The sequence below is a fragment of the Cydia strobilella genome, chromosome 3 (assembly GCF_947568885.1).
Source record: "Cydia strobilella chromosome 3, ilCydStro3.1, whole genome shotgun sequence".
Lineage (NCBI taxonomy): Eukaryota > Metazoa > Arthropoda > Insecta > Lepidoptera > Tortricidae > Cydia > Cydia strobilella.
The window spans coordinates 22315540-22340713 of record NC_086043.1 but is presented as its reverse complement, the minus strand read 5'-3'; the positions used below and the strand labels follow the sequence as shown (position 1 = coordinate 22340713).

The 25174-nt window shown below is 38.8% G+C and overlaps 4 protein-coding genes across 4 annotated transcripts in view; 2 read left to right on the top strand and 2 right to left on the bottom strand.

Moving 5' to 3' along the window:
* LOC134756120 (cysteine-rich protein 2-binding protein) overlaps positions 1-8262 on the top strand; it is a 29034-nt gene extending 20772 nt beyond the window's left edge. Inside the window, exons 13-15 of the mRNA XM_063692932.1 lie at positions 1839-2011; positions 4649-4729; positions 8151-8262. Of these exons, the coding sequence (XP_063549002.1) occupies positions 1839-2011; positions 4649-4729; positions 8151-8243 (347 nt within the window). The 3' untranslated portion in view covers positions 8244-8262. The remainder of the gene's footprint in view (positions 1-1838; positions 2012-4648; positions 4730-8150) is intronic.
* LOC134756117 (transcriptional adapter 2A) lies at positions 6811-8157 on the bottom strand. The gene has a single exon (XM_063692929.1). The coding sequence runs from the start codon at positions 8139-8141 to the stop codon at positions 6843-6845; it is 1299 nt and encodes a 432-aa protein (XP_063548999.1). The 5' UTR covers positions 8142-8157; the 3' UTR covers positions 6811-6842.
* Positions 8263-12016: 3754 nt separating the features above from the next.
* On the bottom strand, positions 12017-14887 carry LOC134756322 (uncharacterized). Its single transcript, XM_063693151.1, has 3 exons — positions 14683-14887; positions 13475-13708; positions 12017-12851 (listed from the first exon to the last, which is right to left on the bottom strand). Exons 1-3 carry the CDS (start codon positions 14785-14787, stop codon positions 12243-12245), a joined length of 948 nt encoding a protein of 315 aa, XP_063549221.1. The 5' UTR covers positions 14788-14887; the 3' UTR covers positions 12017-12242.
* Positions 14888-15998: 1111 nt separating this feature from the next.
* Positions 15999-18114, top strand: LOC134756119 (dnaJ protein homolog 1). Its single transcript, XM_063692931.1, has 3 exons — positions 15999-16157; positions 16327-17167; positions 17371-18114. Exons 2-3 carry the CDS (start codon positions 16343-16345, stop codon positions 17602-17604), a joined length of 1059 nt encoding a protein of 352 aa, XP_063549001.1. The 5' UTR covers positions 15999-16157; positions 16327-16342; the 3' UTR covers positions 17605-18114.
* Positions 18115-25174: the final 7060 nt, after the last annotated feature.

The following is a 25174-nucleotide window of genomic DNA, read 5'->3' as shown; positions in this document are numbered from 1 at the left end:
AGTTCTTCTGGCCCGGCATAGACTGTAAGTGATATAGTCCATATAAAGTTATACATTACAAACTGACGCTTGCGTCCATAGATTATTCATACGTGCGTCCACACCACATAGCAGCGGTGAACAATCTTTGCGCGCAGTTCTTCTGGCCCGGCATAGACTGTAAGTGACATAGTCCATATAAAGTCATACATTACAAACTGACGCACGCGTCGATAGACTATTCATACGTGCGTCCACACCACATAGCAGCGGTGAACAATCTTTGCGCGCAGTTCTTCTGGCCCGGCATAGACTGTAAGTGACATAGTCCATATAAAGTCATACATTACAAACTGACGCACGCGTCGATAGACTATTCATACGTGCGTCCACACCACATAGCAGCGGTGAACAATCTTTGCGCGCAGTTCTTCTGGTCCGGCATAGACTGTAAGTGACATAGTCCATATAAAGTCATACATTACAAACTGACGCTTGCGTCCATAGATAATTCATACGTGCATCCACACCACATAGCAGCGCTTAACAATCTGTGCGCGCAGCGCAGTTCTTCTGGCCCGGCATAGACAGTGAGTGACATAGTTCATAGAAAGTCATACATTACAAACTGACGCTTGCGTCCATAGAATATTCATACGTGCGTCCACACCACATAGCAGCGCTTAACAATCTGTGCGCGCAGCGCAGTTCTTCTGGCCCGGCATAGACTGTGAGTGACATAGTCCATATAAAGTCATACATTACAAACTGACGCTTGCGTCCATAGACTATTCATACGTGCGTCCACACCACATAGCAGCGCTTAACAATCTGTGCGCGCAGCGCAGTTCTTCTGGCCCGGCATAGACTGTGAGTGACATAGTCCATAGAAAGTCATACATTACAAACTAACGCTTGCGTCCATAGACTATTCTTACGTGCGTCCACATCAATCGCAATCAGTGCGCGCAGTTCTTCTGGCCCGGCATAGACTGTGAGTGACATAGTCCATAGAAAGTCATACATTACAAACTGACGCTTGCGTCCATAGACTATTCTTACGTGCGTCCACACCAATCGCAATCAGTGCGCGCAGTTCTTCTGCCCGGCATAGACTATAGACTGCAACTGTAAGTGACATAGACTATATACATAAGTATGTAAAGTCATAATAAATTGCAAACTGCAGAGACTATTCATACATAGACTGTCAATTTACTTATTTGATACAATTCTTTCAGTTTTAAAGCAGACCAGTCGACATAGGTTATAATATTTCTACCCCACTCTATATTTGTCACTCTAAAAACCGGTCAAGTGCGAGTCAGACTCGCGCACGTAGGGTTCCGTGCCATTACGCGAAGAACGGCAGAAAAATCACGTTTATTGTATGGGAGCCCCACTTAAATATTTATTTTATTCTGGTTTTAGTATTTGTTGTTATAGCGGCAAAAGAAATACATCATCTATAAAAATTTCAACTGTCTAGCTATCACGGTTCATGAGATACAGCCTGGTGACAGACAGACAAACAGACGGACAGTGGAGTCTTAGTAATAGGGTCCCGTTTTTACCCTTTGGGTACGGAACCCTAAAAGTGATGGTGGTAACTATACAGAGATTTTTTTCTCAGTTGCTCCCAGTGGCAAAAAGTGAAAAAAAAACCTGTTGTTACCACTGCACATGTAACTGTACATTCTGGCAAAAAAGAGTAGAAATTAAAAAGTGGCAACACTGTAGTGTCGTCCCGTTTTTCTTAGATTGATTTGAAAGGGACGACACACTACAGTGTTGCCACTTTTTAATTTCTACTCTTTTTTGCCAGACTGTAAGAAATTAATTTAAGTTTTTTTTTTCAGTGACGGAAGCGCTGGAATACCCTGAATTCAGCTGCGTAGTAACATACAAACGACTTATCATCGGCTGCGCTTTCTTAGTACCAGCGGATGTGGCGTACATCTCCTTCATATTAGTACGGCCTGAGTGGAGGAGAGCTGGCATTGCTACCTTCATGTTATATCACTTGCTACAGGTTGGTACCTTGATGTTATATCACTTGCTGCAGGTTGGTACCTTCATGTTATATCACTTGCTACAGGTTGGTACCTTGATGTTATATCACTTGCTGCAGGTTGGTACCTTCATGTTATATCACTTGCTACAGGTTGGTACCTCACTTGTGGCAGTGAGGAGCATTTTATTCGTAGAACCGATGGGGCAGAAAGGGTCTAGAGAAGCCCCTAACAAGTTTTTTTTTAAGTCCCCGGCAAGCTCGGCCGAATTTCACCTTCCCATACAAATGAGTTTCGTTCTCATTTTAAAACTACGTGTATGATTGGAATGAAACTGTGCACATTCAATGACATGAGTTTTGTATATAAACAATTAAATTCATATTAAATTATTTTAAAACGGGTCACTCACGTATTATTAAGTCGAATAGTTCGACATGTTTCGATCCAATTTACGAGAATCATCTTCACGGAGCAACGACACGTGTTCACTGTTCGAGGGCGCGCCGTGTACTGCGGGCCAAAGCCCGACTCGCACGGCCGCTGACGACAGGCGGCGTCGGCGGCTTTTCACCCCCAAATTGGTCCACTATAAATTTCCACCTCATTTTTTACACCCTTAAGGGATGATTTCGGGGATAAAAATTATTCGATATCCTTTCCCACAGCTCAAACTATCCCCATACCAAGTTTCATCTAAATCGGTTACGCGGTTATTGATTCCACAATTTCCCCATACAAACTTTCACCCCCTTGAGGGTTGAGTTCTGGGATAAAAAGTATCCTATGTCCTTCCCCGGGACTCAAACTATCATATCAGTATACCAAATTTCAACTAATTCGGTTAAGCTGTTTAAGCGTGAAGAGGTAACACACAGACAGACACACTTTCGCATTTATAATATTAGTATGGATTGTGGTGTCTCAGTCGGATATTTGTCATGCACATTACTGTCAATCTTACCATCATTGACAAGTTACAAGCAACTAGTACAAAAAATGTGACGTTTTCAAGCAAAAGGTACCACATTGTCGCTTGCCATAAGGACACTGACAGGTTTTTCGTATTTTTATTTTATTTTATTTATTTGGGGCATCAACAGCAATACAAAAAGTAATACAAAGCATAGTGAACAGAAAACATAGCCAATAACAAATGTCCACAAAAGTACAATTAACATGCAATAACTAAGTGGAAACAAGGGAATACAAAAAAAGAAGGGAGTAAAAAGGCATTTTATACAACTAGATATGGCTTGCATCAGAGATGGGCATTAATCGATTAATCTTTTAGTTAACTAATCAATCGATTAAAAATATCAATCGTCATTTTTTAATCGCGATTAATTTAGTTGCGATTAAATTAGTTGTGAGAATGTTCGACTAACAACTAAATTAGTTTTAGTTTCAATCGACTAAATTTCACGATTAAATCTATATTAAAACTACGTAGTCGCCCGTTTTTGCATTTTTTATCTTGCAATATGTAACTACAAGTACGTATGTATGTAACATACGGAGGTACTCGTATGTTGTAACTATGTTAGTTTGGGTAGAATTTTGCGACTTATTTTGAAGCAGATATCTTCATCCGATTAAGCTAAAATTATGTATACACGTTTAATTTGAAATGCTTGAATGACAATGCAAATAATGCCATAATATTATTATAACGATATATTGGTAATAACGACAAATAGCGAAAAACTGCATTGTTTACAAATCGCAAACAATAAAGTAGGTTGGTGCATTATTAATACTTTGAATTATACGATACTGAGTAAATCTTAGACATAGAAACTATCAATATTTTGCTGTCTCTGACAATAGTAAAACTCTTTTTAGTGTCACGCGGTGACAAAACAATGGGATAATCCTACTTACCTGGAACTGGAAGTTGTTTGTTGCATTTTGGTGCAAGTGCCGACGCATCTTCTAAAAATAACACGTTCTATTGAATGACGCATCTGCATGTTGTTTATTATCTACGCGGTCTATTTTGTTTTCAACGTGTGGTCATTAAACTTACTTACTTTAGTAGCAAAATAATAGTGAGAACAGATCTCACTCCTTAGAAACGGTCAAAATATCGTAAGTAATACATGACTATTTTATTTTTAAACATCCGTTAAGATGTCCTAATCAGTCTGTCAACATAGCCATACCGAGGTATTCTATTCAATTTGCTTCTAACATTAGTCGCGAGAAAATAGTCTAACTAATTAGTCGATTACAAAATTTAGTTGTCCGAAATCAATCGGCAACTAATTTAGTTGCAACTAAATTAGTTGCACTCTATACAACTAAGATTGATCAATCGTCGTTTTCAATCGTCAGTCGCAATTAATTCTTGTAATCTTAATCGTTAATCGTTAGTCGATTACATTTTGCCCATCTCTGGCTTGCATACCGTGTGTACGTGTGTATTTTGAGTGATTGTGTGTGCGTGTTCGTGTGTGTGTGTGTGTGTGTGTGTATGTGACTGTGACTGGGTGTCTAGTGGAAGACGGAAAGATTAAGGTGTGTGATTATTTACCTAGGTTAGATTTTGTCAATTGTCGCTATTTTTGTATAAAGATACAATCAATTTTCGTCCTTATGTTAAGCGACAATGTGGTACCCTTCGATTGAAAACGTCACAAATGCATCTCTTACAGACATGCACGGGCAAGGATGTCACACTGCACGTCTCGCCGACTAATCCTTCCATCTTCCTCTATCAGAAGTTTGGTTTCAAAGTGAGTATGACTGGCACCTTTAGGGTTAGAGCTTGTTTATGAAAATACTAGCTTTTGCCCGCGACTTCGTCTGCGTGGACTTAGTAACAGCAGCTAAAGTAAGTATAGCGCCTGGAAAAATTCTCATAGCAATCATTCAATTTGAGCATATTATGCACACAAATTAGCAGGCACTTCATTAATTATCTCAATTCCACCCCGCTTTTTACTGCCTTAAGGGATGATTTTCGGGATAAAAAAACTATCCTATGTCCTTCCCCGGGAAACAAACTATCTCTATACCAAATTTCAACTAAATTAGTTCAGCGGTTTAAGCGTGAAGAGGTAACAGAGAGACAGACACACTTTCGCATTTACTATAATATTAGTAATATTTAGTATGGATTGGCAGATTAGTACAAAAACAAAAGCTCATATGAACAAAACCTACAGCAACAATTTGGTTTATTCCCATTTGTCCCTGACCCACGTGATTGTGCCGCCATACATGAGGCGGGGACAGATGGGAATGATTCATACGAATGCACCTATTCCCATCTGTGCCCGATAGGTATTGTTTTGTTTTTGTAGGGTGTACTACTAAAAAAAGCAAACTAGCTTTTTGTCTATTAAAGATTAGGGATTACGATTTTGACAATTACATAGTATAAAACAAAGTTGTTATCCGCTGTCTGTCCGTCCGTCTGTACCTACGTATGCTTAGATCTTTAAAACTACGCAACGGATTTTTATGCGGTTTTGTTTTTAATAGATAGAGTGATTCAAGAGGAAGGTTTATATGTATATTTTGTAAAGGTTTTGTGTAAATTAATTGAACTACCCATACCCGTGCGAAGCCGAGGCGGGAGGGTCGCTAGTATTTGATAAATTGCCTATGCTGAACAGAGTTCAAAAACCCGAGATGTTTGTGTGAAGTGATGTTAGAAAGAAAATGGTTTTATTACAAAAAACGTATAACTGGATAGTTTCCAAACTTGGCACAGGAACTGGGGAACTCAGAGAACCATAATTATAGTCCTCGGCACAGAATAAGGTATGGTTAATGTGGGGAAGACTGTCCATAAGGGAAGGCTGTCGAAAAGCTCTTTCGTCGCAACTCTTGCGTTCGTACAGTCACCTGCAATAATAACAACGAAGGCCGCTAAAATATCTGACACGATCTTATTTATAGAGCCATAAGAGCGTGTCACATATTTAACATACTTTTGCGGCCTTTGAAGAGTAAAATATTGTTGCAGGTGACTTGTGGAGTACACATACCAGGGACCGGCCCGCTATCCCTTATCGGGGTTTTATAAGGGTATTGCATAAGGCTTAACTCACCATACCCTTTGCCAGACGAAACCCTTTGTTTTGCTTTTAAAAACCCTTATATAAAGCTACCACATTTGAGTAATCGGTAGCCCAAATACCCTTACAAAACCCTTATCATCCGCTCACCAACACCTTGCATATTGCTTATAAGGGTTAGCTTTATAAAGGGCTTCCCTTTTAGCATATAAGCGTGCTAATTTAAGTCGTCTACCTTGTTCATAAAGCACACATTACTTCGAATCCGAGCGATCGTCGGCGGCGACGGCGGCGTTCTTTGACTAGGCACGTATTTTCTTTCCTTTTCATACACTACCATAGATATATACTAATCCTGTCTCTTTCACGCAAAGGGAAACCTTTATAAAAAGCGCTTAAAGATAAGGGTAACCCTTATTAAGAGCTAGCCTTATTTTTGGTTAGCTTTTCGGTAAGGGTTAGTCAAAGGTAAGGGTATGAATGGGCTTGCAGTTCAAAAGGGAAAGTCTTTCAATGTGTTAGCCGTGTTTAAGTGTCGCCCATTGAAAGGGTTTTATCGCGGAAAGGGTTGTCCGGTCCCTGACACATACTTACTCCATTTTCAGAAGGTCGGAAGTCTTAACTCTTAACCTTTTGGACGCCAATGACCGATATATACGCACCGTAGGTTCAACGCCAAATACCGATTAATCGGTTATAGGCCACAGAGCAACATAGACCTACATGCGTATGCATAAAGTTCAATTTCGGTTTTGACACTTCGGTGACACGGCGTCGAAAACGTTAATTAGGAAGGATAATGTAAATAAAATAGTATATTTATTCACAATGGTTTATAAATAAAGCCTTCATTAATAAGATAATCATATATCTTCCTAGTTTTATTTACATCTATCTTCACTATCCGTCTAGCGTCCAGCAATCTCAGGTACCCTAACTTATTGTTCTCTGCAATCAGTTGCTCCTTTATTTCCAAGTAGTTCCTTGGAATTAACCTTAAATTTGAACATAACGACTTTTCCGAGTCCGATAGGTGAAGAAATCCTGGTAAATCAATGATTTCTAATGGATTTATTTGCCGCTTGTATTTTTTGACCTGCAAATCTTTTGTGAAACAAACTTTGCCAATCATCTTCACCGGTGATTGGCGCTCAAACTTTCTCTGCATTATCATTGTGTTGTATTTTTGTTCTTTCATCACTACGTCATGTTCCTTCTTTAATTCTTTATACAACGCTGCACAGTACAGTGTCCTAATCCCGTTCTTTCTGTACTCTATTAGTTTAGTTATACGTTGCAATAGCTCAGCTTCCACGCTAAGCGACTCCATAAATGCATCAAATTGCATACCTGTCATAAACTGCATGAATGCAAGGAGCCGTTCAGACTTGTGCCGTGTTAGTATTCTATCAAACTTCTGCACCCATGATACGAGTTTATTAGGCATGATCAAACCGTGATTTTGGATTATTTCATACCGTCTCTGCCTTTCTGTTAATCTAGTGTTTAAAGCACTTACTAAAGACACTTTTAGGGCATCCATGCATTCATCATTCTCATCATCGGAATAAGCATCTTCAATGCTGAATATGCTTTCCGCATTATGGTCATAACTGAGCTCAAATTCAGACCGGTATGCATTATAGCCGGCTAAATGCTGGTCACCCTGATTATTCCTCGGTGGATTAGTGCTAATATCCATACTGTACAAATATGGTGTCACTATCTTAGGAAATAAAGACTGTTCAGTCTCTGGCAACAATTTCAACTCCTTATACTGCACATTCTCTATATAGTATTTCTTGTAATGCTCGTGACATTCCAATTTCGATCTACTGTGCACCATTTTGGATATCTCCTCCCAATTACCGTACCCATAAGTTGATAAGGCTGACAACAGCTTGCATTCTTCTTTAGACGACCAATTGCAATTGTCGAAAAGCGGGAAGTCGTTTTTTCTCACCGCGTATTTGTGGTTATTTTTGTGTGCACCCACCTCTTGTCCTGTGGCGAAACAGCTCGTACACAAACTAGCGTCGCACTCGCAGCATTCTATGTAAGGTTCATTAGCATTTTCCCCGCAAACAGCGCATTTCGTTAGTAAAATATCGTTCGACATCATTGTTCGCAGGTAGAGGAGCTAATTCAGGATTTCTACGAGAAATACTACGACATCGACTACAAAGGTTGCCGCCACGCACTGTTCCTAAGACTTACTAGATAAATAAATGTATTTTACTAATTTCTCTGTTTTTTATACTTTTTCGAGAAAAAACAACACGCCCGATGCAATAAACACAAGCTATTTATTCCACTGATTGACAGCTGACTAAATCACTAAATTGTCTAATTGACGACTTGTTGACGACCTTGAATTGACGTGCTACTGACAGATGATTACCTGTGTTGCTATCATAAATAAATGTAATTAGGCTTTATTATTTAAAAAAATATCAAGGAAATTCCCATTTTGATTTTTGAAACAGTCGACTTGATTCTAGGTAACTCCGATGCGCAATAATTTGTCAACCACTTAAAAAAAGTCAAGCCCTGTCCGTCAGTAAAAAAAGCGGCAAATTTACCAAATGTAGGTGCGAAGGGTGCGACATAAAATGGAACTCAGAATAATGACTAAAGCAAAGAAGCCGGGCAAAAATAAAAGCTTGGTAAAAGATATCGTATTCACAACACGTTATTACTTTTTGTCTATGAGTGAGTGAGACAACAATCCGCAAATTCTTTCGTTTTTTTCAGTATTGTCATAAGATAAACTGAGGGAAATGTCAAATGGTCCTATGTGGTTCTATAATATAATCCAGCCAAATAAAATATATGTTCGTTATTTCACAGGTAGGTGTCAACTGTAACAACTTGACATAGTCGTATTATTTTAGTTGAAATATTTCGGGATGTTTCAGCGGTCATCTTGGTTTATTTTAATTATATTTTTGCTATTCCTGAAAGATTGTTGGAAAACGTGCTGAGTTTTTATTTGTAATGGTTTGAAGTTCCCTTTGTGATAATGTCTTGTGTGATCGAGGGCTGTAAATCGCATACAGGAAGAAAAGAAAATACGCACGAACCGATAACCTTTAATCGGTGAGTTTTGTTCAATTTTGAAGAAATTTATTTATAGGACCTGACCCTAAACATAGAAATCGATATGTTGTTTATGTAATTATTACTTGCATTCAAGTCTATATAGATTTTTGCATATATTTTCGAACTTTTCTGCTAAGTATGAAAGGTTATATTTTTGGCATAGTGATGTATCGACCTCAGATCAATAACCTATCGACATTTACAGCTTTCTTATAGTTTGGCCCAGGACTGTCTCATTTTAATTGATGAGTACAGTCAAGGGCATAAATATATATACATTCCCAGTCTCAAAAATATGTGTACGCTCAGACAATAAAATCGTGTTCACATATTTTTAAGCCATTTGTCTGGATCGATATTTTTGCCTTCGACTGTACCTATAGTTTTCTTTGTTCTTACTTACTGACAGATTGTGTTTGCCAGACTATAGTTTAATACTAAAAACCGGTCAAGTGCGGGTCGGACGCGCGCACCAAGGGGACCGTACTTTTTAGTATTTGTTGTTATAGCGGCAACAGAAATACATCATCTGTGAAAATTTCAACTGTCTAGCTATCACGGTTCATGAGATACAGCCTGGTGACAGACAAACGGACAGCGAAGTATTAGTAATAGGGTCCCGTTTTTACCCTTTGGGTACGGAACCCTAATAAAAAAGACATTAATGATCATTGATGAATGTTCCTTTTATTAATATTGTTGGTCACAAAACTCAACTTTTTATTTCAGATTTCCAAAGGACGAGGAATAGGGGATATTACTGCAATGTTCTGCCACCAGAGTGCAGCACTACCTTTTTTAGTGCACCGTAGAGTAACTTATTCATACTGTACCTTTAACAGGTTTTTGACAAGTTTTCAGGGGACCTACCGGAAAACTCGAATCCGAAATTTCGTTATCTAGCTGCCTCTTTATCGCTCGAATACGCAAGAGTGACAGAGATGTTAGATAACGAAAGTTCGATTTTCTTGTTTCGCGATAGACCCTCAGATTGTGATAGTGGCGCCACCTACGCCGAGTTTTTTATTATTATTTCCTATTTGGTACAGTCAGCTGCAGAGAAAAGGTACCCAACGTCCATACCAATTTACAGAACTTTGTATGCAGGGGGGTGCCTTTTCTCTGCAGCTGACTGTACATGACTAGAAACTATACTTAGTCTTTTAACATTAGAAAAAACGGTAAACCATTTCCACGTGTCTTTTTATTGACAAGTTTTTTTATAAATATAACAATATTTTACTTATGAAAGCAAAAGTATGTAAATGATCGTATATTATATTTGTTGTGACTTATTTTCAAAGTGTTTTTCGATAAAACGACACGTTAAGATCGCTCGCCTTCTTTCTAATGATAAAAAAACGAGAGGTATAGTTAGACGGTTCTGAGTGGTAGACTGCAAATGAGATGAAAGCTATATTAGGTACATGCATTAATCCTCATATCAGGCGGCTCTTTGATTCCAAGGATTGCATAATTTTTATACTTTTTAATGATTTTTAGAATATGAAAATTATAAAAAGTGTAAAAGTTATGCAATCCTTGTATTCCACGCATTTCATTTCATTTCATTTCATTTCAACGAGCCGCCTGCTACAGATTCCTTGAAATTGCCGCGTTTTTTCAGGTTCAACTTTCATTAGCCAGACTATTATCAATTTGCCAATTTCGTGATTATTATTTTACACGGCACATAAACTTATGCATAATTTATCGATATAAAAAGTCGACACAGTTACATCCCTAGCAAATTATCAAACTTATGACACCGTACGTAAATGAGAAATAACAAGCATATATGCATCTCTTTTCGGCACATTATCTAATTCGTAAGGAAGTAAAGTACGGGTATACATATTTGCGAAGCATTTTTGCCCGACTTCTATGCTTTAGTCATTATTCTGAGAAATGGAACTAAAAAAATTCCATACTAAATTGTTGCCATGTTTACGTCAAAAATGTGACAGTTACATAGGAAGTGGCGCCCTCAATAATTTTCTACAATTTCTTGTCGGACCATAATCGTCCCATAGAAAATTTGAATTTCGCTATATATAAGGGTGGCCAAAAAATATGTGCATTCCCGTTGCCAGGGAGGTTTTGGTTTTATACTGAGCAACTTTTACTATAGGATCAACCACGAAATCGCGAAAAAAATTTTTATCCTCCCATAGAAAATGGACCAGCCGCAATGTATGAGTATGAAACAGCCAAAATTTTTTTTGCGACTTCGGGGTTGGTCCTATAGTAAAAGTTGCTCAGTATAACCCTAAAATCTCCCTGGCAACGGGAATGCACATATTTTTGGCCACCGTGTATATATGGCAATGTTTCTTAAGGCCCCAGTACACAGCTAGTGGCTAACGATGGACCATGCCAAGCTACCGCCATGGGCGACTGTGTGAACACCAGAACACCACGCTACGCCACGATTCCTTTGAAGTGTCAAAAGTCAAAACCGGCAACTTCCCGATTCCGCACCACGATAGACAACTGATGGCCAGTCGTCTGCCATTGTATACCATTGCCCCCAATGGCGATGGCTTGTCATGGACCATCCTTCACCAAGCTGTGTGTCACAAAGACATGTTGATGACAGGTAAGTGGAATGAGTCTTCTTCTTCTTAATACTTGCACCATATTTAAAAAATATTAGTTTAGACCAAGGTTTTAATTTCACTGAAAGTTGACCAGTCTTATGAACTTCATCTTTATGTTCCGCATTTCGACAACCGGTCTGGCCAAGTCGGTAGTGAACCTGCCTGTGAAGCCGATGGTCCTGGGTTCCAATCCCGGTAAGGGCATTTATTTGTGTGATGAGCAAATAAATAAATATAAGAATGGCCTATAATATTTATTTATTATTTTATAGAATTCAAAGCCAAGAGATTGTGTGGTTTTTATTCTTTATAACAAAATTATGAAAGTACTCGATAACAAATCATTATTGTTGTTAATCAAAACTGGAACATTTTGTACAGTCAGTGTTTGAGTCAGCGGCAAAAGTGATCAAGACACCAGACAATTAGCTACGGTACATATTAGTAGGCATACATACCTACAGATAGGTCCCTTGAATCTCAGGGCCAAACGGAAATTTGTTATCTGCTTTGTCACTTCTTTATTCGTCACTGTCAGTGTCTTGGTTATCGTTTTCTTCGCCCTTTATATTTTCAACATGCATTATAAAGTTTTCTTCTAGTGTATCAGTATCAGAGTCTAAATGATTTGCAGAATTTAGATTTGACGATGAAATTTTACTTTTGTATTTATCATTATTACTCTCTTCACATAAAACAAACTGTACGTTTTTTATTTCATCCTCTGAGTGAAAGCTACTTGCATTTTTACTTGATAGTATTTTTTTTCTCTTCCTTAAATCTTGCAATCTGCATTGAGTTAATATTGACTGGATTTTTTCTCTGGCTATAAGGCTTTGCTTCTCGGAAAGCGACTTCAACTGGCTAGCAACATACAACCCATATATCTGAAATTCGTCTGTTTGTTTAAGGGTGGTGTCAGTATTATTTCTCTCATCGTGACTTCGTATTTTACTGAACTTGCTAATAGGAGTTTCTGAATGTTTGCGCTTTTCTGGAGTTCCTGAAGAGTATTTTCGTACAGGGCTAGAAGACTTTTTAAGAATATCGTTGATAAATCTATTGGACCGTTTGTGCAAAGCCCTTATTGTTGTATCGCCGTCGCCTTCGCTATTGCCATTAGGTTCAGTCTGAAACATAAAATACTTTTTACCGTTTCTGTTGAATGCGTTGTCCCTCACGGACTTCTAAAATAAACTGAAACGCCTACTACCTACACGGTCGAGGCTTCCGACCACTGCAAAGGCGCATTTTTTTCTTACAAGGGGGTGGGAGGGAATCTTGATAGTTCTTAAGCCCCCTCAACACTCGTGCGCGAATCGCGGCGCGAAGCCGCGAACGCGAGTGTGGAGGCTAGTTCTCAGATCTGCGAAATCGACTCCACACTTAACTCGCGTTCGCGGCTTCGCGTCGCGATTCGCGCACGAGTGTACAGGGAGCTTTACGTAAGATCACAAAAATGCGCAAAGTTGAGATTATAATTCGAAAAGCGCGGTCTGATCAATATTTTGTAAATATCAATGATAAAAAAAAAACAAAATTGATTATTACCAAAAAGTAAAAATAACTAGAGTTAGACCAGGTAAAGTCTGCAACGATTTTGATAGCATACGCAGTGCAAGTGTTATTTCTAAGTCATAATTTCATAGAAGTTTGACGTTTAAAATTAATTCCAATCCGTTTTTGATTATGAAAACCACAAAACAATGTGAATAATGTGTAAATAATGAACACTTGTAGAAGTGTTACTTACATGTTCTTCTGACGTAAGTGTGGACTTGGACTCGTATACATCAACCATAAAAGTCGCTACAGCATCGTAAAAGACCCATGAGGGTTTGAATATTTCTTCGCCAGATTTGCGAGTTGCAATGACTTTCTTGTGGTTTAATCGAAAAGCTGCCAAGATAGTTTCCTTTTTCTTTTTTACGTCAGCCACGTCAGGTACTCCCATAGCATTTGCAATGCGGAGCCATGCATCATAAACCTGAAATAAAAACGTAAATTATACTCTGGCAAACCCAATTTGTCAGTAGAAAAAGACGCGAAATTTTTATAGAAAATTTGAATTTCGCGCCTTTTCTACTGACAAGATTTGCTTGACCAACTATAACTAATATTTATTTGCTTGATCTAATATTAGTAAGGATTGTTCCATGAAGAGTATGAATCTATAAATTTATTCAGTGTACAACAGATTACAAATGACAATAAATAAAGTGCGACAGTAGAAATTAAATAAAATGTAACTATAAAATTTCCATACTAAATTGTTGCCATGTTTAAGCATTTTACGTCAAAAATGTGACAGTTACGTACGCAGTGGCGCCCTCATTTATTTTCTACGATTTCTTGTGGGACTATTACATTATTAATCTCCGTTCTTAATCTCCCTCCACACTCGTGCGCGAATCGCGGCGCGAAGCGGCGAACGCGAGTGTGGAGCAAGCTACGCACCCGCAATCGACTACACACCCGCATTCGCGGCTTCGCGCCGCGATTCGCGGACAAGTGTGCAGGGAGCTTTACGAATAGTGTGGTGTCCAAATAAATGAAACAGATTGCGCTGGCAACACTGCTCAATCAGCTGTCAAGTTGTCATTGCGCCAGTGTGTTTTTTTTTTAATGGCATCGCCAGTGTGTTGGCCTGTTGGGGGTGCACTATGATGCGTGCGACAATAACAAATCGTTTAATTTATAAGAGATATATCTCATATATCCTAGAGAGTTCATAGATTGATGAATCAAAATATAAACATCACAAATACCTATAAGTATCACAAATATAAGTTGTGACATGTAATAAACCAATACAGGATGTCTATCTATTCATAATCTTAAATAGCGGTTTATGTTTATTTACCAAATTTTATTATGGGAATTGGTAATTAAAGTTTAGTACGAACGACTTAAACAAAATAAATTATAATAGGTTTATACATTTTATACATTATTACTTACCTTTATTTTATCCTTGTGGTGTTTATGTTTGGGATTCCAAATGCATGGCTCGTTTTGGTACATTTCAATGAATTGAAACGTTTCTGCATTCGTCCACCCAACCATTTTCGTCACATTAACACATTTTTTTTATCTGGCTTTAATGAGGCTTTGGACACTAGTAACACAAATTTACCGGCGCTGTTCACTACGTCATCCGCGCGACTATATTGGCATTGGCGAATGGCGATGGCGACTGTGTAGACACGCGTACGATCATCGGCACGATTTCCTTCGGCGCAGGCTCGTCTACACAATGGCCCATAATGGGCGAGTACAGGCATGCACGATTGTGTTGAGTACATAATCGTCTATAATCTTCTGTGAGTGGCCATCATTGCTTGTAATTGTGAATAATCCGTGAATTGTTGGTACAGTCGCCATCAGATATATCAGAGCGCCCGAGGTGCTCAAAAATATCTGAACACGCACTCTTAACGCCTTGACAATAGAGGAGTGTTCAGATATTTGTGAGCATCTCGGGCGCTCCGATATATCTGATGGCGACTGTACATCAAAGGAATGCGTCCCGATGATTGTGCTGTATCGCCAATAATCAGGCGTTTAATTCGTCCATCATGGATCATACCATCATCAAAAATGAACATACCAGAACATACGATACGTCACAGACTAGCTACTTGACAGTCCACACACACAGCTATCAAAATGTAGAATAGAATGAGATAGGTACCTAACTAAATAGGTACTGATTATGAAAGAAAGTGTACATGAGCAATAGGTTTTATCAGAATATAAATATCTATTTTGTTCTTATTTGTCTATCATTTCTGATTTCTGTATAGGTACATATTATGAAAAAAAAATGGACAAGTTCACAAACATCTTCCAACCCAAAAAAAGCCAACGTTCCTTATATTATAGGGGTGTAAATATATTTTTGGAACATTCGCTTGTAAACTTGTAAGAAGATGTTTGTGAACTCGACTGTACATTTTTCTTTTATTACAATATGGACTGTTTTGTATTACGCAGAATTATTGACCGAATACGACTAATTTGCATGTCTGAATTATGATTGGATGACCTTCAGTGCGCAAACAACACTGATTGGCCAGAATGTCTCGGAGAGGTCACGTTTTGTTATCAACACAGCGAGAACATTCCCACACGCGACTCGAAACTCGTGGACTATTTAGTATTTGAACTGCTAAATTTATATGTATCTCTTTTTAACTCGAGCCGAAGCTGTATGCGCGCGAATGTTTTGTCTCCTTTTCGCGCCGAATAAAGTCCCCAGAACGTTCTAGACGTTTTAATGTATATAACTTGGCGCGACGGCGGCGCTACGTTTCATTCATTTGTGAATTTGAACGTGTGAACTGTGAGTTGTAAAGTGCGTGAGAAAAGTGAATATTTTACATAATTTTGTTCAAGACTGCTATTGGATTTTGTTATTAGACCGAATAATATAGGTAAGTGTCTCGGATTGTCAATTTTCATTTATGAAACTGGAAATATTGTCGGATTTATCGCATGCCAAAAAAAACTTCTAGCAATAATTTACAATGCGCGAATCATCGGTGTACGTACCCAAAAAAGGTGTCAGTCGTGCGGAGGCTAATAGTTACTGTTTTGTTGCAGGTGTAAGCATTCCGAAATGGGAAAGGATTACTATAAAATTCTGGGAATATCGAAGGGAGCGAGCGATGACGAGATAAAGAAAGCGTACCGTAAGCTAGCGCTCAAGTACCATCCGGACAAGAACAAGAACCCCGGGGCCGAGGAGCGGTTCAAGGAGGTCGCGGAGGCCTACGAGGTGCTCTCGGACAAGAAGAAGAGAGAGATCTACGACGCCCACGGCGAGGAGGGCCTCAAGGGCGGAATGGGAGCACATAACGGGCCAGGTGGCGGCCAGTCCTTCTCGTACACGTTCCACGGGGACCCGAAGGCCACGTTCGCGCAGTTCTTCGGCTCGGCGAGCCCGTTCCAAGCGTTCTTCGACCTGAACGGCGGCGGCGGCGGCAATTTCTTCGAGCGCGACATGATGGACGTCGACATGGATCCGTTCGCGAACATGGGCATGGGCGGGCCGCGCCCCGGCGGGCCCGGCGGCGCCTTCCGCAGCCACAGCTTCAACTTCCACGGCTCACCTAGCCGGAAGGAGAAAACTCAAGATCCGCCCATCGAGCACGACCTGTACGTTTCCTTGGAAGACATCGCCCGCGGTTGCGTGAAGAAGATGAAGATTTCGCGCCGCGTCATCCAGCCAGATGGCACGTCAAAGAAGGAAGATAAAGTGTTGACCATCCATGTTAAACCTGGCTGGAAGGCCGGCACCAAGATCACCTTCCAGAAAGAGGGTGACCAAGGCAGGAACAAGATCCCTGCAGACATTGTGTTCATCATCAGAGACAAGCCCAACCCTCTTTTCAAGCGAGAAGGCAGTGACATTAGACATACAGCCAAGATCTCACTCAAACACGTTAGTAAACTATTTTATTGTCTACAACATTCTTATTTACATCTAATTTGAATCTTTCGTTTGTTGATAATGAGACGCATTCAAATTCAAACAATTTAAGATCGAGTCATCATTCACTAGTTAACTACCATTGTTTTGAAAATTTAATGTGTGATCATCTGTTATTATTCAAAAATCTAACCTTCCTTTTTTCTTTGTTACAGGCTCTTTGTGGTACCATCATCGAAGTTCCAACCATGACCGGAGAGAAGCTAACAGTCAACCTGCAAGGCGAGGTTGTCAAACCCCACACAGTGAAGAGGTTTCCGAACTACGGCCTACCGTTCCCCAAGGAGCCTACACGGAAAGGAGATCTGCTGGTGGCGTTCGACATCAAGTTCCCCGACCGGTTAAGTCAAGGAGTAAAGGAGATCCTAGCGGACACGCTTCCTAACTGAATTGACTGACTGGAAGGATACTTATCGGTTCAGATTTTAGTGTATCTCGTGGACAGTGAAATTGGGCAATAACTGTGCCTTAGCAGTTTCAGAAGTGCCAACTTGAAAAAGTCCACTTGTGTATGCTCAAATATCATCATAGGACATTCCTGTGAAATCTCTACTCACTAGGCAACAATAACTTGGGGCAACTGTTTTTAGGTAGTCCGAGTGGTCATTTAGAAAGTGTGTGTGGACGTCCTTTGTCCGTTTTAGTACGAAGTGGCGTAGTGACTGATTTAATTTACTTGTTTGTATTTAATTTACTTAGGTTGTAAATATTTTGTACTGTAAATACCTGACAGTGTTTGTAAGTCGTAGGTGTAATGGTAAAGCTGCCATGGTACGGGTACATACATTTGTATCATATGTACTGAGTTTCCTCATAATTTATATTAAAATGATTTGTTATGGATGAATGAACAGTGACACGACTTACCACTTAAAATTGCTGTTAAAAATTGACTAATATAATAAACGAAAATATGAAAAAACTTAATATTTTCATTTCTCATAAACCTGGAATCCATAGCAATTTTAGCATACTCAATGCCAACAGATTAAATTGGTTGTTTTGAAAATAGATTCTCTATTTTGATTACTGACCCGCTGCCAACATAACAAATGTAATGGCACGATGCGGAAATATTATAGGTATTGCCGCTTTTTAGTTATTAAATATTTAGTTGGTAAACTAATTTGCTTTTGAAATGACGTAACATTTATTAAACAGCTGGATAACGCATCTTGATCTTACAATAATCACGTTGGTACGACCCGAATTCAAAGACCTTGGTGCTTTACGTTAAGTAGGTATGTTATGTACCAACATTATTGCCATGTTGTATAGGTATGAAACTTTCATAGTGTAGGTATGAGACACTTACACTTCGAATAGAGATAAACTATCACAAATCGCTTTGCCGCTACATTTTTCAAGGCGTAAGCGCATAAACTAAACCAGACAGTTGTCATGCATCTTCCAATAATGTTTATGAGACGATAATAAAATAACTAATAATGTTGCCAATTTATTTGCTAACACAAACATGTAAAAGCCGAGGCGCGCGCATCGCACTGACGTCACGCGGCAAAAATACGCACGCCCCCGCAAGGCCTACTGGAGAAATGGATGCAGCAGACATGTTTTATATAGTTTAATTAAAATATAACTGAGCGCCAAGGTTTAAGTGGTTTAACGACTTTTAGCGCCACAACATACATTAGTTTACCTATAAAATTAGTTTTTTATTGAGTTTCATCTCAATAGGTAAATGACCTGTATGTACTCGTAATATAATTATGACCTTGTCCATTGATTGACCACACAGATGATATGATATCAGATGACGAGTCGAGACGAAAAGTGTTTTTCACTAATTTCACGTTAAGCCATTATATTTAATTTAAGCAGTCGGGGGTCGGGGGCGTCATGGCAGAATGTTCGGAATCCCATGACGTCTCCCATGCGGCAATGCGGATAAAACCGATGTGGTGGGTAGGAATAGGGTCCCGTACGGAACCCTAAAAAAAATTTTTTTTTTTTATGGCCTGGTTACTAACCCTAAAAAAAGGTATTTAAACAGTGTTGCAAGTTGCAATGCAATAAAAATGTTACTTATTGGTGCTAGTTAAATTTGATATATAGTTGGTCAAGCAAATCTTCGCCGTAGAAAAAGGCGGCAAATTTAAAAAATGTAGGCGGGTTATCGTCCCATAGAAAATTTGAATTTCGCGCCTTTTTCTACTGACAAGATATGCTTGACCAACTATAAATAGTTTGATGGCGAAAACCGTCTGCAAAAACAGTCGGTCAAGGTCGTGGTCGTGGGTAGGGTATATAGATGCTATTGTTAGTAATTTTGGGAGGACATGCCTATTAGGATTAGGATCATCCTTTTTATGGTATCGGCCGTGTATATACCTGGGTACTGGGTACCTAGTACTAGGTATAGCCGGTCAAACAATTTTGTCAGTAGAAAAAGGCGTGAAATTCAGATTTTCTATGGGAGGTTGCATCTTCTCTAATGACTTTTACCCTAAGACGGTAATCTGTTAAACAAAAGCCATTGTTCCTTTTCTGTGAGCCTACGCCCATTGTGTACCATTGTCTCTGGCATTAACGGGTTCAACTCCATTATTTTTACCTTTTTTCCGATGTTTCGTGTCGTTTTATATATTTTATGAGGCAAGATTAGTCTGAAGAAAGGTATTTCCCGTGGTATCTATGTTTACGTGACGTCTGGTCACCAGTAAATTTCCGAATAACGGAAGAATGTTAACGAGAATCATGAGTCAGAAGTCAGAAGGAAGTCATAAGGACCAAAATACATGTAGGTACAGTAGGCAATTACTGGAAATTCCATTTCAACTGGATTCTAATTAGTCCCGCCCAGGGACCGGACAACCCTTTCCGCGATAAAACCCTTTCAATGGGCGACACTTAAACACGGCTAACACATTGAAAGACTTTCCCTTTTGAACTGCAAGCCCATTCATACCCCTACCTTTGACTAACCCTTACCGAAAAGCTAACCAAAAATAAGGCTAGCCCTTAATAAGGGTTACCCTTATCTTTAAGCGCTTTTTATCAAGGTTTCCCTTTGCGTGAATGAGACAGGATTAGTATATATCTACGGTAGTGTATGAAAAGGAAAGAAAATACGTGCCTAGTCAAAGAACGCCGCCGTCGCCGCCGACGATCGCTCGGATTCGAAGTAATGTGTGCTTTATGAACAAGGTAGACGACTTAAATTAGCACGCTTATATGCTAAAAGTGAAGCCCTTTATAAGGCTAACCCTTATAAGCAATATGCAAGGTGTTGGTGAGCGGATGATAAGGGTTTTGTAAGGGTATTTGGGCTACCGATTACTCAAATGTGGTAGCTTTATATAAGGGTTTTTAAAAGCAAAACAAAGGGTTTCGTCTGGCAAAGGGTATGGTGAGTTAAGCCTTATGCAATACCCTTATAAAACCCCGATAAGGGATAGCGGGCCGGTCCCTGGTCCCGCCACACAATTTTAGGGAAAGTTTATGCTGTTTTCAGAATAATTAGCATCAGAACTCAGACTAGTTCAAGTAATAAAAAAAAAAACTTGGAAATTTGTGGTCACCCTAAAAGCGACTGAAAGTCTGAAACTAGCTGAAAGCCATAGACCTAGCATTACATAGACCAGCTATATGCGTGCGCCCGTAAGGGATAGACATAGATGACGTCATAAACGTGGGGATACCATATTGGTAAAAATTACCCCAATATTTGATATCACGTTGGGGCGATTACCCTGAAGGCAAAGTTAGCTTGTTTGACGGAATTAAAAAATTGTTAAATAAAATGTCAATGGGCCGTTCTTTTTAGGCGTATAAACAATGAAATACCTCCTATAATTCGCGCAGGTGGTACAAAACTAAACATGTTTAGTAAATAAATCGTAAAATAAAATGTATTATGGGTTTTAATTTAAAGAAATCACAAATCGCAATCACACCAATTAATGTACACCACATTTAATCTTCACAACATTTGTTTATTTATTTTTTGGAATTAGAAGTACGAAAAAACTTCTAGGTCAAAATTACCCATAAAATTATGATATTTTCATCTGGTATCCCTAAAATGATTGTTATGCAGCTAAATTAAGAAGAAGTTTAAAAATGGCTGACCTCAGACTCCTACCTACCTACGTAATTTGGGCGGATAATTTTACAAATAATGTTTTGTTAATTTGCGTAAATAATTGTGATATTTTTATTGAAATCGTTTGATTGTACATTGCTTTGAGTGTAACGTAATTAATTACGATGTTATTCTCACATATTGCGTTAAGAGGAAGGTGTAAAATACCGTACTTACGTGTGAAAGGTTATGATCTCATATTTTGGCTCAGAGCGGCTATTACAGCCGATTACAGAACAATTCACCAGTATTTTATCAAAGTTCAAGCATTCAAAACGCTAACCATCACTATATTTCATAAGAGAAAGCACAATTTCATACAAAACAAAGATAATTAAACAAGCAACGAACAAACATGACATGTCACGTACTTATTTGTTTGCCACAACCTCGGTTGTGGCAGCGGTGGAAAAGTGAAACTATGACAAGGACAAACAATAACAGCGCTTTCTCTGCTACTCCTACTGAAAGATACATAAGACTATCCCGTTCGGTCATTTTCCCCCACCCCTCATGACCGATCCAGTTAATACTAGATTCATGCTGAAAGCAGTCTGAAATTTAAAACTTTAAAATTAGGACAATGTTACCAACATACCAACTATAAACGGAGTTAATCCGCCATATTTTGCGATTTTTAAAAACTTGCTAAAAAATAAAATAGTGGAAGTTGCCAAAGAACCTTCGAGAATAGGTGTATTAAAATCACAGTACTAAATTGTAGGTATGTAAATATATGGTAAATATGTATTGTCTATCTATTTCTGTCTGTCGTCACAGTAGGTATTTGTTTCTTTGTGAATGTGCATCAATGCCACTCGTAATGATAACAACAAAGTCAACAAACAGTAGACGCACATGCACATACCTAACTATCCAAATGCTACACAATGCACTTGTAGGATAATCCTTCCATGTGATGTAAGAGAAAGATCTAGATAGGGCGAATACGATGTTCATACTCCACTTATTTTTACAAATTCATAACTTAACGCGGGCAAAACAATCCTTGCCACTCAGTGATAAGGTTAAGTTTCCGTTGTCACAGCGGCATGAGTCGTTGGCACAGATAGCACAGAATAACTAATAGTACTACCGCAGATAGTGCGATGAACGGAAGGTGGTAGAATGCTCGAGAGAAATCGAGCACTGCCGATGGTTCACAGAGCTGCCCGACTCGTCCGCTGGGCTTGGCGGCACGTCTGTTCGAGTTACCAGGTTTCGAGTCTAATACCATGGAAATTCTAATTAGCGGTTTACTGGTAAAGTTGGGATATTTTTTCCATTTGAGACAAAGACTGATGAATGGTATGTGATTGTGGTACTTAAAAATGTAGGTATCTTCTTATACACGGTGTTACTTGAGCCACTGAAAACCTGAGACACCAGAGTTTTTTACTTATTTTGAACTCATCTTGAGTATTTATTCTGTAATCCGATAAATATTTAAAAAAATATTAGTTTCTAAATTCTATTCGACTGGTAATTCTACACATGATGCTTCGTCGTTGTAGTGACATCAAACAATTAGTTATATTTATCAATACGTACTTTCACAATTACTGTCAAATAAACAATTAAACAGACATTATCACAAAAGTAAATAAAATATTCTAGAAATTGTGATAAACGTCATTACACTGGCAACACCGCCGACCGCGACACGTGTTCGGTCGGTGTCACGTGTACAAGAAACGTGATGCCGCGCATGCGGGTCCCCATTCCCAACGGTACCGACTATACGACCAAGTTCAAAGACACCTGCACTGAAAAACGATTTAAAAACTTAATTTTAATGTCTTAGGGTTCATTTTTGAATGTAGAATGTTGAAATTTGCTAGACTGATCTTTCCTAGTGCAAATTCCTTTTTGCGGTAATAGATATCGTTAGCGGGGTAGAAATAAGCCAATATATCCTTTATTGCCATGAAAATTGGAGTGTTGCTATTTTTCGTGTAACAGCAAAGTTAACGTTGTTTGATAGGATAGATAATTTTGTTAATTGTAGTTTTTCAATATGGCCGTGCTAAATTAGTACTAAAGTAAGTAATGTTTTGTTATGACTGATAATAGAAAGTTTAATTTAGAATGTTTAATGATAATTAAATATTGTAGATTGATAGTTATTTTAAAAATACTGAGACAGAGTGAACAGATAGCTCGTAGTAGGATAAATGATTTTCGAAATTAAAATTAAATTTTCTCTGGTGTTGCGAGGCCGACGGGGTCCTCCTTAGGGAATGCAATCGATCTCGCAATTTCGAGATCTCGCGAAATCTCGCACCAATTTTCGAGATTCAATCTCGTTGAAATCGTCTCGTCTCGGTGATTCGTCTCGTTGAGGAAATCTCGATTTTTGCAATATTGGTCGAGATTTCAATAAATATTTTCGAGATCTCGAACGAGATTGGAAGACTGATTCGTGTGATTTACTTTGTTTTGTGTAATTTTTTTGACCTTAGCGACCGACTTTAGCTGACGATACAAGCGGCGCGCTCTCTGTGCGGAAGAATCTGGGGAACTTAGCGTATCCACTATTATTTATATGATTTTTGCTCGATTACACTACATTTTTTTGTAAGTTGCTGTGCTTCTCAAAAATATCAACTGAGCATGTTAGTTCCTCTGCTTCGTCGCTTTATTGTTGTTACGCAGTTTCTGCACTCTAAGCAAAGGGGATAACATATAGGATAGGATTACGGAGTTATATCTATCTTTGCTCTATAAGTTACTTAGGTACGCAGCTACTTATTTGTAAACTATTTCCAGAAGCAGAACGGTTGTAATGATTACGATTCAATTTGTAAAAAATAATCCTGGGTTTTGTCGGTAAACAGTGAAGCAATGTGATATATGACGACTAACCACATATAATGTAAATAAATAATGAAAGATAACAATTCACGTGTTAGGGGTCACATCTTGATAAAATAGATCGAACAGTGCAGAATGAACTCAATGTTGTTTCATATAAAGTTAAAATTCCCTTGTCGCTGAATATAAACAATATTGTGCGCTAGCCCTCACGTTTCACGCGATGTGTTTTTTTTTTTAATTTCTCGAAAGTTCTCGAACGCGCAATATACCTTACAGACTAAAATACATACTTACCTAGGTATATGTTGTATATGTATGCAACTACCCATGCATGTGTAAAAACTAAAAATCTTTCTGGCGACACAGTTTCCTGCCTCGTTTCGTCACCCTTGTTCCGGTTGTAGGATTCCGAAGAGCCCTTTGCTCAGATCATCTATTCTATCTGGCTGCGTAGCCAACATGCCAATATTGCCAATCGCTAACGCTCTAACGCTACAAACGCTACGTAGCGATTGTAGCGAACGAAACGCAACTGTTGTCGCACTAATATGGAAGCATTGATAGAGAGACACAAAGCGTTTCGCTGTCGTAGCGATAGCGATTGTAACCTTGGCAAGGCCGGCTGGACAGACAAAGGTGAAACGGAAACCTTCCGCTCGGAAAATAAAGGAAAAACTTAATACACACTACACACACGCTTTCCAAATTCGTAGACAATTTTACCAAAAAGTTCACCCAATGTTTACACTTCAATGAGTTCCTAAACTTCCTTGACATTTTACAAATCTCATTGAAAATTCTTTTGTCCAGTCCATGACATAAGTTTTCCATATACAAATTCACAGACTTAACTTTACCGCTTCTAAAATGTATACTAGTACCTATTTATATCTGCGTAAAGTTGAATTTCGCTTGTGTTGTGAAGATGTAATATTAAAAGTGGTGGCAAGGTCGCCGGCTTCCCACCTCACGCCTTATAGGAGATGGCAACAGTGAGTCAAGTTGGTTGGTGTTTTGATCAATTTAGAATGAAATAT

Excerpts from the sequence above, each read along its gene's own strand:
- LOC134756117 (XM_063692929.1), bottom strand. The coding sequence starts at position 8,141 with ATGATGTCGAACGATATTTTACTAACGAAATGCGCTGTTTGCGGGGAA.
- LOC134756322 (XM_063693151.1), bottom strand. The coding sequence starts at position 14,787 with ATGGTTGGGTGGACGAATGCAGAAACGTTTCAATTCATTGAAATGTAC. Across the intron at positions 13,709-14,682 it reads ACCACAAGGATAAAATAAAG|GTTTATGATGCATGGCTCCG; the intron begins GTAAGTAATAAT and ends TTTTTATTTCAG. Across the intron at positions 12,852-13,474 it reads CACTTACGTCAGAAGAACAT|ACTGAACCTAATGGCAATAG; the intron begins GTAAGTAACACT and ends TTTATGTTTCAG.
- LOC134756119 (XM_063692931.1), top strand. The coding sequence starts at position 16,343 with ATGGGAAAGGATTACTATAAAATTCTGGGAATATCGAAGGGAGCGAGC. Across the intron at positions 17,168-17,370 it reads CCAAGATCTCACTCAAACAC|GCTCTTTGTGGTACCATCAT; the intron begins GTTAGTAAACTA and ends TCTTTGTTACAG.